This window comes from Acanthopagrus latus, chromosome 7, assembly GCF_904848185.1.
Source record: "Acanthopagrus latus isolate v.2019 chromosome 7, fAcaLat1.1, whole genome shotgun sequence".
Taxonomy (NCBI): domain Eukaryota; kingdom Metazoa; phylum Chordata; class Actinopteri; order Spariformes; family Sparidae; genus Acanthopagrus; species Acanthopagrus latus.
The window spans coordinates 8,115,791-8,132,043 of record NC_051045.1 but is presented as its reverse complement, the minus strand read 5'-3'; the positions used below and the strand labels follow the sequence as shown (position 1 = coordinate 8,132,043).

General features: G+C 40.4%; 1 protein-coding gene across 9 annotated transcripts in view; it reads left to right on the top strand.

Annotated features, from left to right (window-relative positions):
• The window catches only part of LOC119022747 (microphthalmia-associated transcription factor-like), a 33,913-nt gene extending 18,663 nt beyond the window's left edge, over positions 1-15,250 (top strand). For 6 of the 9 annotated variants that reach the window (XM_037103988.1, XM_037103987.1, XM_037103980.1 and 3 more), the window contains exons 3-10: positions 6,527-6,742; positions 6,844-6,939; positions 7,350-7,467; positions 7,780-7,872; positions 7,973-8,029; positions 8,153-8,228; positions 9,618-9,765; positions 10,839-15,250. In XM_037103988.1, coding sequence (XP_036959883.1) covers positions 6,527-6,742; positions 6,844-6,939; positions 7,350-7,467; positions 7,780-7,872; positions 7,973-8,029; positions 8,153-8,228; positions 9,618-9,765; positions 10,839-11,234 — 1,200 coding nt within the window. In that variant the 3' untranslated portion in view covers positions 11,235-15,250. The remainder of the gene's footprint in view (positions 1-6,526; positions 6,743-6,843; positions 6,940-7,349; positions 7,468-7,779; positions 7,873-7,972; positions 8,030-8,152; positions 8,229-9,617; positions 9,766-10,838) is intronic. The other 3 variants (XM_037103981.1, XM_037103983.1, XM_037103984.1) reach the window with 2 other exon arrangements.
• Positions 15,251-16,253: the final 1,003 nt, after the last annotated feature.

Genomic DNA, 16,253 nt, shown 5'->3' with positions numbered 1-16,253 from the left:
TAATTTGCCGAGCCTTTTGCGTAACAGCAGGACAATGCGTCAGAGGAGGAGAAGACCGCAGGTTGCTCTTGAAGTAGCTGCTCACATTAGCATCACAGTTGTTGTCTGCATGTTCCACAGAGCACGTTAGCGGCTTAACTGTGGGACAAAGTGGCCTATTATTCTTGGAGCCTGTGTTGCAAAAGGGAGGCATTCTTGTTAATGTATCCTGGTTGGACCATCATTAAATGCCCCGAGCAGGCAAAGTCAAAAAAAAAAAAAAAAACACCAACCAGTGTCCCATCTGAGTACAGCGGGATGCTTTGTGCTTGCTTCCACAGAGTGTTTCTGACTTTTTCGGAGGTTATGCTGCTGATGGCCTCCAGGCCTGTTGACGGCTCAAGACGAGCTGATAAACAACAAGCGGTCTTGTTCGACGCGGTTGCAGATGCTGAGAGTTAGTGGGTGATGTCGCATTTTCCAAACAGTGTATTTTGGAAACAGGACATGAAGTGAAGCTGTGTAAAGTAAAGTTCAAGTCCTGCTGGCGCCTAGATCTCTCCAGAATCCATTTCTTTGCCCAGTGTTTTATAAAGGCTGACAAACTAAATGATAACAGCATTTTGAGATGCATCACAGTTTATTTAGGACTCTTAAGGATCCAGGGCCAACGCTTAAATGTGCAAACCACCATGTTTAGATTGGGACAAAGACCCCGTGGAAGTCCAGTCTGTCACCATGAAAAGAACCCTTTTTTCACTGTCTCGGGGTCTTTTAAAAACAGATAGTTTTTCACCCTTAGACCGGTTCATCATTACAAAAGCTACAGTATGTACTGACGAGGCCTAGATGTTCTACCCTGAGGCCTGCAGCCTTCGGGGGGCTCCAGTGAACTCACTGCAGTGAGATCATCTAACTATGTGTGATAATTTAAGAAGTCCCCGAAGACAAAAACAAGCTTGACGAAACACTGATGTCTCATTTTTAATGTAGTTTAAGATGAAACAGAATGCTGGTTGAGTAACTCGGCGAGACTGAGACCAATATTTATTTACATTTTCAGAACTGATCGGTCTGCTAATTGTTTGAACAACAACCGAACAATGGCTGTTGTCAATAAGATGTCATGAAACCGTGGAGAATGCAATGCTCAGAGACCCGAGGTTGATCAACACTCTGTTACTGTTACTATCAGTCAAGACAAAGAAAAGCTGCCAATTCCCACACTGGACAAACCAGCAAATAAAAAACACTGTAACAATTCATCTAATTTGGACTGTACCCAACAACTTTCATATGTTTCCTCGGTAAGAAAAGCAAAAAGTAAAGAAAAAAATCTCCCAGCTTTGTTTGCTATATAATTTTACTTAAAATCTCAGAGGTTTTCTGTGGAGGAAACCAGAGCTACACTAACTTCTGGGTCAACCTACAGAGGAACGTCATCCCCGCAGCTCAGCACAGACTAATGATCCATTGATCGACTAATCGTTCAAGCTCTTAAAATAATTTCTGCTGTGAGGAAATCAAAGAGAGAAGGAGTCGAGTCTTTAACACACAAAAATCAGCTGTTGCATCTACTGTAACAGAAGGTTTATATATGTTGTTATAATGGTATTGTTATCTCACTTTATTTACCTTAAACTGTCGGCAACACGATGCCCACAGTGACCTCTTTGTTTCTATCCTTAGTGTGTGTGTGTGTGTGTGTGTGTGTGAGTGTGTGAGAGAGAGAGAGAGAGAGTAAGTGAGAGACAGTTGTATGGGGCTCCTACAGTCATCCTTTGTACACTGTCTTTGTTTCTATTTTTAGACATCGACAGCTATCAGTTCTGCGGATGTGTGAATTTACACGAGACGGAAAAAGAGACACAGTCAGCGGGTGTAATGTAACGTAAGACGAATTCTCGCAGCACATACAGATGAGACGTGAGACAATTAACGAGACGGGAAAGCAAGAGTGAGACGTAATTCTGCTGCACAAATGCCTCTTTCTTGTTAAGACTTTTTCCTTTGTCTATGCAGTTGTTGCGGACTGAATCGTGTTTGTTGCACTGGACACAACCCGTATTTATGCTGTATGCAACCTGAGATGGGTCAACAGAAATTGTTGTGAATCACTGGCATGCAGTGCACAGAAACACAGACGAAAATGATAAAAAAAATTTTCAGGAGCAGAAATATTACTATACAAAATGACCATTATCCCGAGGGAAGACATGAGATGAACCTCACGCAGTAGTGAGTAAAAAAGCCTCCACAGATGTCAGAAATAAATAAAAATGACAGGAAACCAGGCAGAGTAGCTGAGACCAAACCAAACTTAAATAGTTGTAAGCAACTGATGACACAGAAAGAATAAACTAGTTTCTTATGTCCGCCAGCTTACAAATGAAAAGAAGCCACTTTTATTAAAGGAAAAAAAAGTAAAAGAATGTTTTCAGATATCAGATCAAATCTGAAACATCTTTCGTTAACACGGTTTGACTTTCAATTGCTTTTCAACAAAATATTCGTATCATTAATTATTTCTGAATGAATTTACAAAGACTGATGTTCAAATGCAGTTTGATATTTAAGAGATAAGATTGCTGATATTTTTTTATTGCGCTAAATGACTTTTCTTTGAAAGATGCATGAAGAGATTTATTAGCTGCCTGCCAACTTTTGTACCAACCTGAAGTTTATGAGCGGCGTCGTTGACAGCTCTTCACAGTTTGTTTACCGATCAGTTCTGCAGGCGAGTGTAAATGATTGGATTGCTCATTTATGGCTCAAGTATATCCATGTGGATTAGGTTTCTGAATACTCTGCAGCCCTTTACGGTCTATATTTAGCACCAATGTCACTGTGGGCAAGTATTGAGGGGAGAATAGTATTCGATATTTAGAAATATAGCAGTTATGACAAGGTGATTTTTATTTGCTGCAATGTTCCTTTTTGTGTGGCCTATCAGATTACTTAGGGGATTTTTTTTTTTTTATCTCTGTAGCACCACATTACTTTGTTTATAATGGTATTTGAAACTTGAGTAACATCTACATGTTGGTGGTGGCTGGTTCTGCTGAAAAGCTGAGTTATCGTATTGATCTGATAACAGTGGTTAGTTGATCAGTTAATATCAGTAACAGTACCAAACCAAAGTTAAACACCATAAATAAAGCCGGGTAAAGGCTGTAATGAACCTCATTCTTGTGCACTTTAGCCCAAAGCGTGATCTGCTTCTTCTTAATGAGTCATTCATGTGCCGTAAAAATGCCCCCTCAATGGTGTCGGCTATACGACCCCGTAAGGATGATTTACAGCCCAAGGTGATCTCCGTCGTACCTGCTGGGTATATATGTTAATGCACCTCTCACATGAGCATCCCCTGCAGAATAGTGGCACTGTGTCCGAGCTTGGAAAAGAGACTCTGAAAGAGTTTCTGTTCTTTGCAGTGAGGTGGAAATTGGAAAGTCACAGAAAGACGGTCGTGTAAGCCGGCGTGACCCGATTGTTTCTTAATATTTGAAACAATAACGGAGGTCAGGTAGAGAGATAACAGGTGTGACGTGTTGAGTTCACTTTCCAAAGAATACATTGGTTTCATTTATTTTTCTTATTTCCAAAGCAATAACCAGCACCAGTGGGTAAACAAACCAGACTAATGGCACAATTACTATTCTCATTTTCACCATCCCTTTTTCGCTGACCCCAATTTCCCTGGAAACAAAACAACACAAGTAAAACCACAAAAACACAGCAAAGAGTGATACAAACATGAACGTTGAGTACAAGGGGAAAAACAAGGCCAAAAGAACAAGAACAGCTGCAGAGTTGTAAGAAACAATGTCATAATAAGAACGTAATTTATGGTGTCCCTACATTCATGAAGGAGTCCATTATTATTCTCATCCACAAGTAAAGAAGTAACAGGACCCACAGGTGTTGTAGTCATGGTTACATTACATACTCAGTCGGGCATGTTGTTTAATGTATAGGAAGGTGCATAAATGTTCCTTCTATAATTTTACATCTTTGGACAGTTTGTTGAATTATCTTGAATGTGTCTTTTTATTGAGATAAAATGTAGCTTCCTTGATTTTGTAACTTGTAAATGGGAAATGCATTCCTCCACCACTGTTTAGCCAGCTGTTTTCATCTCGAACCATCCACTAATCTGTTTCCCAAAAGTATAATAGAGTGGGATAGAGAAAGATGAATGACCTCCCGTGAAATTTTTACATTTAATTGTAACTGAGGAGGTTAAAGGGTAACGCCACCAATTTTATGGATTAAAACGTGTTCACAAGTCTGGGGGGAGATGAACTTCATATGTGCAAAAAAAAAAAGTAGTATAAAGCCTTTTGTGACTCCAGAAGAAGCTGCATGTAATCTGATAAACTGCTTCGAGGGATATCACTCAGTGGCTAAGTTGCATTGCGGGTAATGGTAGTTTGAAAAGGCGAATTTGTGGAATAAAAATAGTCACATCTCTGGTTCTGCTCTGTTGATTTTTGATCATTTGTTTTTAAACTGCCCATAATGACTCCAATAGTGTTTCAGGCACACTGCAGACCAGCTGACAGCTTTACCCTGGTGCTTACATTACCCACAATGCAACGTAACGTGTCATCAATGGAGGCCACTTATCTCTAATTATAATGTGAAAGATCGGTTTAGTGGAAAAAGATCCAACATACTTTGTATATTATAAATGATAAACAGATAATTGATTGTTAAGGTGGCCAACTATCGATTAAAAATTGTGAATCAAGTTGCTGTTGGGAGTCTGTCATGTTGTGTCTTTGTGTCTTTGCACTGTATTAGTTTAGTAACAGTATCTTTTCAACTGTCGAGTGCAGTGTGCAATCTGCAAGAGTTTCCAGAGAAATGTGAGAGGTAGCTCAGAGTTCATCCAGAGCCTCTGACCTCCTCAGCTCTGTTAATGAACCCAAATCCTCTGAGCTTTAGCAGAACAAATGAATCGGTTTGAAAAAATGGAGTGGCCGAGACTGTAATTCATTGATTTCCAGACGCGGTACCCCTGTTGTCGCAGATTGAAAAATGTCCATCACTCTGAGAAGCGAGGAGACCAGGACGAACGAGGGATGTGACTGAGTTTGTTCTTCTTGCTGTGCTGAAACTGCAAACGTTGGACAAGCATCCACAGGGTTAAAAAAGTGGATGCTGCAAAGTGACGGCCTCAGGCAAGTTTCTGTAAAAAGGGGTGGCCTTGCAAAACAAAGGCACTAACTGTTAGCACCACATCCTGACAGATCCTTTATGGTGTCTCACTTGATACACCATAAAGGAATAAATTCAGATTTTACATAAAACAACACAAATCTGAAGAAGCTCATTGTGCCTCACTGAGAATCCCTGACATGCATAACTAATGACTTTTCTTGCCTTTTAAAAGATGAGCTGGAAGTGTCTGTTCGCATACTTGCAGAGTTTAGTCTCCTGCTGCAACCAAGAGGGAAGCAGCTCCAGCACCTCTTAGTTTAGAGAAGGTTTCTTTTTTGTTTCTAAAACTGGACGGATCACTTTACTGTAAATGATGCTTGAGATGCTTGGATACCATCCTTATGAGGTATGTTTAAATACATTTTTTGTTTATTTTATACTTTTTTTTTTTTGCAAACTGGCAGGACGGTTTGGATATAGACTCAGAATGTGTGCTGGAATGCAGCAGCTCCATTCTAAATGTGTTGCAGCCTGACAAACACCCTCTCTGAAGTTTGTTTTAATTGCCTGCAGTAGCTTTTTCTGGATCATTAGTGCTTTGTGGCGGGGGGGGGCCTAATGATCCGCAGCAATCAAATGTATCTATTACCCCGGAAAGTTTGCCGTCTTATTTTTATCTCTTAAAATACGAGGACTACAAATGAGGAGAGGCAGAATTGAAGAAAAATATGTAAAAAAAAAAGGCTCTTTTAACAGCATCTCAGAAGAAGATACTGTCTTTTGAGATATGTGACAATTTAAGCATTTATAATAGTCAGTACTGTGAAATATGAGGCACAGGCACGACTTTGAGGTATATTTAGACTCCTTTGTATCTAATAAAAGACTGCATGGCCACGAAACATAAAATGTGACTACAGGAATAATAAAGTTGCAGTTCCAAGTGGGATTATTCAACATTTCACGTGTAATTATGACTACCGTGCATATTTATTTAATTAACTCTGCCAAGGAGGTAATGTTTACAGCTGTGTCTCTGTGTTTGTTGGTCGGTTAGTTTGTCAGTGTGAATACACAAAAACTGCTGAGCAGATATCTATGAAACTTGGATGAGAGAACTGTCTCATCCCTGAATACACCACATCAAATTTTGATGCTGATTTGGATAAAAGGAGGGATTTGAGACATTCTTTAATTTTGCAAGATTATGTTTTCGGCGTTTTCATAATTTTCTGCGTGGATCTCAGTGAAGCAAACCAGGTGTATTTATGTGGTAGAAGTGGACTGCTGGGCCTTGGTGGAGGTATGCACTCTACCCGACTAGCCAATTGTAGTTGTGATTAATTTCTAAACAAGCTGCTCTCCTTTCTCCAACCTATAGGTCCAGACTCACCTGGAAAACCCAACTAAATACCACATCCAGCGCTCCCAGCAGCAGCAGGTGAAGCGGTACCTGGGAAAGCTAGGCTCTCAGGTGTTGAGCTTGCCCTGCCCCAACCAGTCCTCTGACCACGGGGGCATGCCGCCAGGGCCGGGCAACAGCGCCCCCAACAGCCCTATGGCCTTACTGACCTTGAATGCTAACTGCGAGAAAGAGGTGAGGCGTAATTCCAACTTATCTCACAGTGACATACAGAAAGATTTTACATTTTTTCCCGATGTGCTACTCACACTTTTGTGCGCGCTGTCCTGCTTTAGATGGACGATGTCATCGATGACATTATCAGTCTGGAGTCCAGTTACAGTGACGATATCCTCGGCCTCATGGATCCAGGACTGCAGATGGCTAACACGGTATGTGTGTGTTAAAATGAGCCTGTATAAAAAAAATCAAAAAAAAAAAATCCTTATGCTTTGTAAGAAATCATCTGACATGTTGGGGAATACTTCCTGGAGACTTCTTGTCACTGCGAGGTTGCTCGTCAAGCAAGCAGGGCCTCGAGGGAAAGCATCCCACATGTAAACTGCCCTTAAAACCCCAAACTGTCATTTTTACAGTTTTCTTGTGTGTGAGGATTAAATAACTGAGACACAGTGTGTTAATTAGTGAGCTTTAGAAGTGCTTAGAAGTGCATTACGCTCATCCTTTGATACAGATTCATGATAATAATCTCCTTTATTTATACAGCACCTTTCAAAAACAAAGTTAGAAGGTGCTTTACAATGTGTGATCCTTGCTCAGTGTCTCTGCTGTGTCTCCTCAGATCCCCGTGCCTACCAACCTCATGGACATGTACGGTAACCAGGGTATGTCCCAGCAAGGCATGCCCATCAGCAACTCATGCCCTGCCAACCTGCCCAACATCAAAAGGGAATACTCTGGTGAGACACGCAAACACTTCAATGCCTAGTGTCTGTCATGACAACATATCTATCAAACTTGAATGAAGGATTCGCTGTAATGAGAGTATTAACGGTAATGAGTAATGAATGAGAATTAACAGTAAAGTCCTCTAAGCTATCGAGATTCTGACAGTACATAATGAAGCTCTACTCTCCAGGCCTTTGCGCAGCCCATAATGAAGCATTCCGTCCATAATCCACTTCTTGTAATTGTCATCTGTGTCTCTCAGTGTACTTGTATCTGTTCTGAATATTTTGACATTGAAAACAACATTTCTTTTCGTCACATAGTTTCACAATCCCCGGCCATCATGCATATGCTGGATAAGTCTGGATCCTGCGGCAAATTTGACAACTATCAGAGGCCTGAAGGGTTCCCCGTGGGTACGTGTCGTTAAACAAGTTAGCGGCTGCACATTTTTTTTTATGATGCTGCACTGCTTCGTTTTTCTTTTACTGATCAAACAAAACCCCTTTTTCCCAGAAGCAGAGGTAAGGGCGATGGCGAAGGAGCGGCAGAAGAAGGACAACCACAACCTGAGTGAGTGTTAATCGCCCTTAGTTATACTCTATGTACAGTTGTGTAAATGTGAATGCTTGAACATAATTTCAGACAGTGTTTCGTCAGTTAATAATTTCTTACACTTCTGCTTGTGTTCTATAGTTGAGAGAAGACGGCGGTTTAACATCAACGATCGAATCAAAGAATTGGGAACTTTAATTCCAAAATCCAACGACCCGTAAGTTCTTCAACCTCTGTTTCTTTGATTCATTTCTTATTCATGACTTCCTTCAGATTTCCTTGACCATGAGACTCATTTGTCACTTTTGTCCACCGGCTACCATGTCCAGACATGTCTGTATGCAAGAAAACGTAAATGATCATAACTGAGAAGAGGCTGATGTAGAAAGAGATTATTCTAGCAGTTCCAAGAAAAGCAGCAGCTGGGGAAAGTTTTTTTTTTTTTTAGGTCAGAGACAACCGAACAGAAGGGTTCACACATTGTTTTAAGTCAGTTTAAAAAAGTTTTTGGAAGAGTTACAAGTCAGCGAAGGGATCCTCTGACCCAGCTCTGTGCACAAAATCATTTTAAAGTTCAGCTGAAGCTAATAAGAGTCTTTTTTAATACAAAATCCCCTCTTTGTGTTCGTACATTATCTCTTTACAGCATCTTATCAAGTAGACACTGTCGGAGGACAACACAGAGGGGCTCTTTTTTAACAAAGTACATGTGACATCACACAGTTGATACGTGTCGCCGGCAGTTGAATCCTCATATTTGCTTCAGTTGAACTTAACTTATTGATTTTTTTTATTGATTGTTTTTGACAGGCTCAAATGATGTGATCCTGTTTTTCACATCAGTGCACCTGATACAGATCTTTCTGTTTTACGTTCATTTAAGGAACTCACAGGGTGGAAATAAGCTCTGATACTCTGATATTGTGCTGTTGATGTTTAAAGCACCACTTAAGGCTCTTTTATCTTGATCTTCGACCTTCACTGTGGAAGATCCCAGCAGCCCTCTTTTGGTGTGTCTATCCTCTGATGATTGTTTTCCTGAAGCTGGGTGCTCCACCCACACATATGCCCTCATACACACTAACTTTTACAGACCTGTTTAAACATCGCTCCTCCTCTGGATTACACATAATGAATGAATAATAATAATAATAAAAAACATATGGTACATGTTCTTGATGTTATTTTGTCATTTTTAAATGGCTGCTCTGAAGGATCTGACCTAAAAATCAAAACACTGGACCCATCACAGGACTTTTCTCAGTTAGTCCAGTAAAGATTGATTGTACCCAGTGCAACCTTTGTTTCTTCAGGGAGCTCAGGGTCATCCTCATGACTGCTTGTGATCTCAGTGACTTCCTCTGTGTAAATGTCCGATGTCTGCTGGTCACCTCGGTGACCTCCAGAGCAGCATCGCTCTTTGTTCCTCCTCATTATTCTCTTCTATCAGTGCTTAATGGTACGAAGTGCTCTATTACAGCAGCCCGTGGAGTCTAATGAAAAACCTATAATATGATTCTTCTGAGTGGAAGTCGCTGATTGTCTGACACCAAGCATATGGGATCGAAGAGTGTACAATTAATGGCTTCTGTGTGATTTTTATCAGGGACATGCGCTGGAACAAAGGCACCATCCTGAAGGCATCAGTGGACTACATCAGGAAGCTGCAGCGGGAGCAGCTGAGGGCCAAGGAGCTGGAGAATCGCCAGAAGAAGCTCGAGCATGCCAATCGACATCTGATGCTAAGGATACAGGTAAATAAAAAAACTTTTTTTTACATGACTGGTGATCTGAAGGTAGAGTCGGAGAGTTGTAGGACCAACCTCATCATTAATCAGTAGTTAAATTTGAAAGGTAAGCGTCGTATGTAGGGAGTTCGAGAAGAAGAGATTGTCAGTAGAAGACCACCGCTAGAATCAGCGTTTGCAGTTTATATTCTTAAAATTCACAGATACAATCAAATATTAGAAGATGGAAGTGATGGTTGTTGCATTACAGCAAGGCAAAATGGCTGCAAGAGACCAAGTTTTTAAAGTTTGGCAGCTCTATTTTTAGCGAGAGACCGCACTGTTTCAACGTTGAGTAATCATGAAACCAGTGAATATTACTAAGGAGACGTCGGGACATTTTTCCAGCCATGTTTGTGTCGACAAAACAAGATATTTTAAACCAAAACCTGATATTTTCCTAACCCTAATCAAGCGGAGGGGATTTTTGTCAAAACTTAATAAGAGCATATCCACAGCACTGTCACAACAAACAATTATTCTGGCAGTTAGGTTGGAATGAATGTCCCCGCTGACATCAGAAGAGATTATTTATTTATAAAAATAAATGAAGCTCTTGGAAAAACAAGTTGAGCCACTGAAGTCCACATAGGTAAAGACGGAGGTTGCTGCTGAGACCGACTTCCTGTAACTAACTGATCACAAGACGTGGGGCGTTAAGATCTGTGTGATTCAGCTCAGCTGACAACATTGATTGATTGTCTACATTGTGTGTTTGCTTCACGGTAAATACTTGGAGCAGCACTGTCAGAGAGAGAAAGGACACCCTCTGAGTTTTAACAAGTTGCAAATGACTCTGACAGTCGCGGTCAGGTGGGGATTCACAAACAAAGAGAGGGTCACCTGCCCTTACCGCAACCGCTGAGCAATTTCCTGGGGGATTATTGTGCTTTTATTCCTGACCTCCTGTGGAGCAACTGAAACAACACAGTGATCTAGAGACTAGTCTTCCTAACACAATAGAATAAGACTGACATTATTGGAAAAAAGGGATACTCTTCACTGCCTGAGCTGTTTGTGTGTCTGTCTGTGGCTTGCAGGAGTTAGAGATGCAGGCTCGGGCTCACGGTCTGGCCATCGCGTCTTCGGCACTGTGCTCGGCCGACCTCGGGGCCCGGAACATTAAACAGGAGAGCGCTCTGGAGGACTGCCACCAGGACCTGTACACGCTCCACCCCCACCACCAACACCACCCCGCCTGCACCCCAGAGCCGCCCGGCACCCTGGAGCTCAATGAAGGCCACTCCAACTTCCCCGAGGGCCACTACAGCGTTCACAACAAGCCGGGCTCCAAACTCAACGACATCCTCATGGAAGACACCTTATCACCGGTGAGAGGGGGGGACCCTTTGCTCTCGTCCGTCTCCCCAGACGCCTCAAAGGACAGCAGCCGCAAGAGCAGCGTAAGCATGGATGAGAATGAGCAGTGCTGTTAGCACCCCCTACTGGAAGACACCTCGTCTGCATCTCCAACCCCTGTCAGCAGCTCACACACTCCCAGCTGCTGGAGAACCTTTATCCTGTTTGTGTCATTTTGTTTTTGTTGTTGTTTTTGTTTTCCCCCTCACCTGTGTTTACATGTGTTGAACCTTTTCCATTTTTTTTTTTTTTTCGATATCTTTTGTCTTTTCAAGCCCTCAACCTTGATTTCAAGGACTGATTATAAAAAAAAAGTATGTCTGCTTTAATCAATACTTTGATGACAATGAGTTACAAAAATAGAAGTTTTTATATTTAAAAATATATATATATGCATTTATCTTTGGATATAGGCTAGATTATGTTTATTTCTATTGATTCCAAAGAATCTAGGGAAGTTATTGAATCAATGGTCAGAAATGTAGATATTTTGTGGTGAGATGAACACTGCTTTTTAAATCACTAGCAATAATAGAAGAAAATCTATTTATTACTATAGTGCTTTACACTCCTTGTGTCTTAGATTTGAACTTGAATGTGTCGATGCCTTATTAAGATGTGTACACATCGATGTTGTATTGCTATGCACATGTTTTGGCTGTTAGCTGAGTCTTTGTCAGTCTTCCAGTTTAAAAGTTTCTTCCTTGACAAATATTAATCATTTGTAGATTTGATCTTATTTATGTATCTATGTAAGCAGGATGTTGTGTACACATTCCCCTCAAGAAATTAATTTATAAACAAGGTATTTAAAAGAGCCTAAAGAAGTGACAGAGGTGATAATTAATGAAAGCACATTCAAAAAAATGATGCTTAAATGTCTCCTTTAAAAAAATTAATGTGAAACAAAATCAACATTTACAGTGGCTATTTTTAGTCTTTTATTCAATCTCATAAAGAGCCAGAAGCCGTAACCAGAGAGAAAGGTCTGATCAGATGTATTTCCATGGTACATTCCTCTCTGCAAAAACCAATGAAATACTGAACTATAGAAAAATATTTTAAATTCAAGATTTTTTTATTATATTCTCAAAACTAGCAAAATCTTATCAAAAATGAAAACCCCCCGTTGTAATCCTGAGACACACAACAAGCTGATTTGACAACTGATCGATTTTATTCTATAAATCTTTGTGATCGATGAAGTTGAATCAGTCCCGTTGTTATTGTTTTCTCGGCTGTAGTAATTATACTACAGAACAGATTCTTCGACTTCAGGTATGTGTTGATGCAAAGTCCTCAGTTTTTATACTACTCCATCCATTTCCTAAATTATTGTTATTTTCTACACCATGGTGGTGACATTTCACATTCAGTATGTTTTTTTTTGTTTTTGTATTGCCAAGGAGTATAAGGAGACTGCTTTGGGATTTTGTATGAAATGCATGACATTGTCAAAACACTGGAATGACCTCTGTAAATTGAAACGTGGTTTGTTCGCCTTTTTTTTTTTTTTTAAATCTAGGCATAGACTAACTATTGTATTTGGCTTTTCAAATGCATACAGAATATTGTAGATTCTTTACAGTGTATGGTTGTTGTGTAGTTCCGCGGTTTGTTTTCAGCAGTTGTAGCACTTGGCATAAGGAGAAATTTGTTAATAACTACCTGCCGTGCATTGAGAGCCCTGTTACAGCACAGTCTCCATTTTGTTAAACTATGCAATGGTTAAAATTGTGCCTGCAAAGCAGCGGCATCGTGTCTTGATCATGTGACCTTCCTTCTGAATTGGTCTAAAACAGCATCAAAGTAATTATGTTTTTAATTGATTTAAGTGCCTTACAGTAGCTTCTGTTACCCTGGTGATGTATGAGAAGTTGTAGACAGTGATGCAACATTTTGTCAATGTTTAAATACTGGTGTCTGGTGCTTCATGGATTAACTGAAGAGTGCCGAGCTACATTAGAACATAGTAGGAAAGGACCTTCTGTCAGTACAAGATAACACTTTGAGCCTCTAAGCCTCAAGAACCGCAAGTAATGGTTTGTTATTATGGCACCCCAAAGTGTTGAGCATTGAATAAGTAAGTTAGGCATTATGGAATACATAAACATGAAAGTTAACAGTCTAAAGAGATAGAAATGAACTTATAAAAAATTGAAACAACTTAATAAATTATTAAGCCATCATTATATTCATCATTTTATTTATTTTGTTTGTGCGTCTGTGCAGTAAGAATGATTTAAAAGTGCCCTTTTTTCCCCAAAGGCAATCCGTCTTACTGGCTTTAACAACATCCACAACATTTAGCCTTCTAGCTTTCGTTAGCTACAGCAATGACAAAGCTGGAAACAGATACTGTTCAGCTGCTGAGGCAACCAAACACAGTGCATTATAAGTTACTTTTATATAAAATTGTTACCATGCTGAGGGAAATCAATCCTTCCTACATGCTAAATAACATCCACAACATCTAGCCAGCTAGCTTGTGAACCTCTGTTAGCTAGAGCAACAGCAATGCTAAAAAAAAAATACTAACCAGCGGCTATATATATAGCAAACAGCCACAGCACATAGGCATTGTAACTTACCTCTACCGTTATTTAGCAGAACATGGCTACAGATGCTACTTAGCAACCCGGCTAACTAGCTTGTCCGCTGGGGTTATTACTCAGCATCAAAGTGAAGAAACAGTCTTCAGTAACTAGCTAACTGGACACACAGAAAAGACATTTAACTCTGTGAAGAGCCAATGGGAGCTAGCTACAGTTGGTAAAAGTCGGTAAAAAATTTCTTTAATATACCTTCAACAACAATTAGTGAAATGTCTTACATTTCATTCAGCACTATCAAGTCAGAATTTAAAATGAACTGATAATTTGATTTATCAGTTAACCATTAGCATGCTAGTTACCACAGGATGCTAATGGTGTGCAGGGTAAACATCAGGCCTACCTGCCTAGCATCTGCTTGCTAACACAGTCACAGGGAGCATATTAGCGTGCTGGTGTTTGCATTTAGCTCAGATCACTGTCAGAGCTGCAACATGGCTGTAAACACTCAGTCTTGGTCTATTTATTGAATCTCATATTTATTTATTTAACGCTGAACACTTTGGGGATGTTTATTAAGGTCAAATTCTACACTGATGGCCGTGTTTTCTAAAGTGGTGCCGAATATGTGATGACTGCCTAAATGGGTTGCCAAAATTAAATATACAATACGTTTATATAACATGTAAATAGCCATTTTTAATAACTAAGTCTATGCACCTCCATTAGTGGTGTTTCTCCTTTGTCGTTACAATACCTGAAGGGTATACAGGGTCAGGCTATGAGTCAGCTAGAAACAGGTGAATGACATGGTGACAGTTCATTTGATAAAAGGTTTCCCTGCAAGCTTTCGACTGCATCTCACAGTCTTCATCAGCAGATGGCGACACTCCAGCTGTCATGATGTGACAGTCTAAGTAGTATTCTGTCACTGAAAAGCCTGGAACAAGCTTGCAAGTGGACCTCAACCTGACATTTTTATTTTTGTGACAGGTGAATTTCAGTTGCACAGTGGCTGTCACGGTATTGCCAATCCCACGTACTGAGCCTTAATGATGCAGCAGACAGGCCTGTAACATTTGCCTTTTGACTGAACCCAGATCAGCTTCTTTTTTTCAGATAAATCATCTAAACCCTGCAATGTGACATTAGTGCGTTACAATAAATACCAGTATCACACACACGATGGTGGTGGTGGTGGTGGTGGTGGCACTTAATTTTTAAAAAAGCCATCGCTCTGAGATGATTTCTCATAATGAATCCTCCTGCTGTTATTTGTGATGGCACATTATGGGTAAACCACTAATGAAGAACCCTCTTTCTCTGTCTCCTCTGCTCCCTCTCACTCCTGTGGTTCACACGGACGCCCGTTCTCTGCTGGTGTTGCTACTGTTTTCTTTACTACACGTTAAATGAGATGAATGTAGCAATAGTTACTGTACGTACTGGTTTTCAGATTAGCAAATGCGAAACTCATCGGTACTCAATGTGGAAACTATCTTGTGAGAAATATTAAAACGTTTTATTTGAATGTTTGTCGAGCTTGTGTGTTTTTTTTTTCTTGTCTCAAAATCTATATTCTTAATGCCGTCCAAAACATTTATATTTATCCAAGCGCGTTACAGTAATTCACACACACTGATAGCAGTGGCTGCTGTGCAAGGTGCCGACCATCACATCAGGAGCAGTTTGGGTTTCAGCATCTTGCCCAAGGATACATCGACCAGGGGAATCGAACCAGCGACCTTCCACGGCCTCCTAGTATCCCAGGGCAGTTAGACGTGGTGTGTTCAGGACTGTACGACTAAGATTTTGGCAGCGTGACATGAGGGTGAAATTGGCTGAAGGGAATGGCAAGATGTGGAGTGTAGGAGTGAAGCAAACAGAGGGGTTGGACATGAGCGTCATGTCAGAACGGCGCGTAGAATATTTGGAGTATGTTGATGAAGATTCTCAGTTGCCCATGTCATGTTAAAACTAGGCGCTGTAATCATAGGACTTGTTTCAGTTTTCTCTCAAACACGTCTTGACTTGAGAAGCTAATGTAATTTTGCCAGCGTTACGTCACAATTAGCAAGAAGATGGAATGCTATGGGCACTTTTACGCTAGCATCAAAATTGCTATTTTTAAAACACTAAGAAGGCTCGACACAACTTTGCTCGTAGTATCACCAGGGTCTCTACACATGAACATGAGCATTGAGAACATTGTTTGTGTACAGAGAATTTGCTAAAAATTAAAGTTAATAAACAACTCACCTTAGCAGTTGCTTGCTCCACTAGCCGCCCTCCTGCCAGTGGAAAAGTGTCAATTTCCGAATGCGACATAACATGGAGGATAGTTAAGGTGGAGCGCTCCTAAAGCTTAGCTTCATATAAATGCACGGATAATTAAGTGTTTTGTCGTTAGCAAAAAGCAATATTGATCTTTAAGTTGAAAAAGGAGCCTCATATAAGAAACAATACTAACATCAAAAGCCAGAAAAGTCAAGTGAGATTTCGCGTCGCATTGTTGACAGAAGACAGTAGCGTTCCAACTTAACT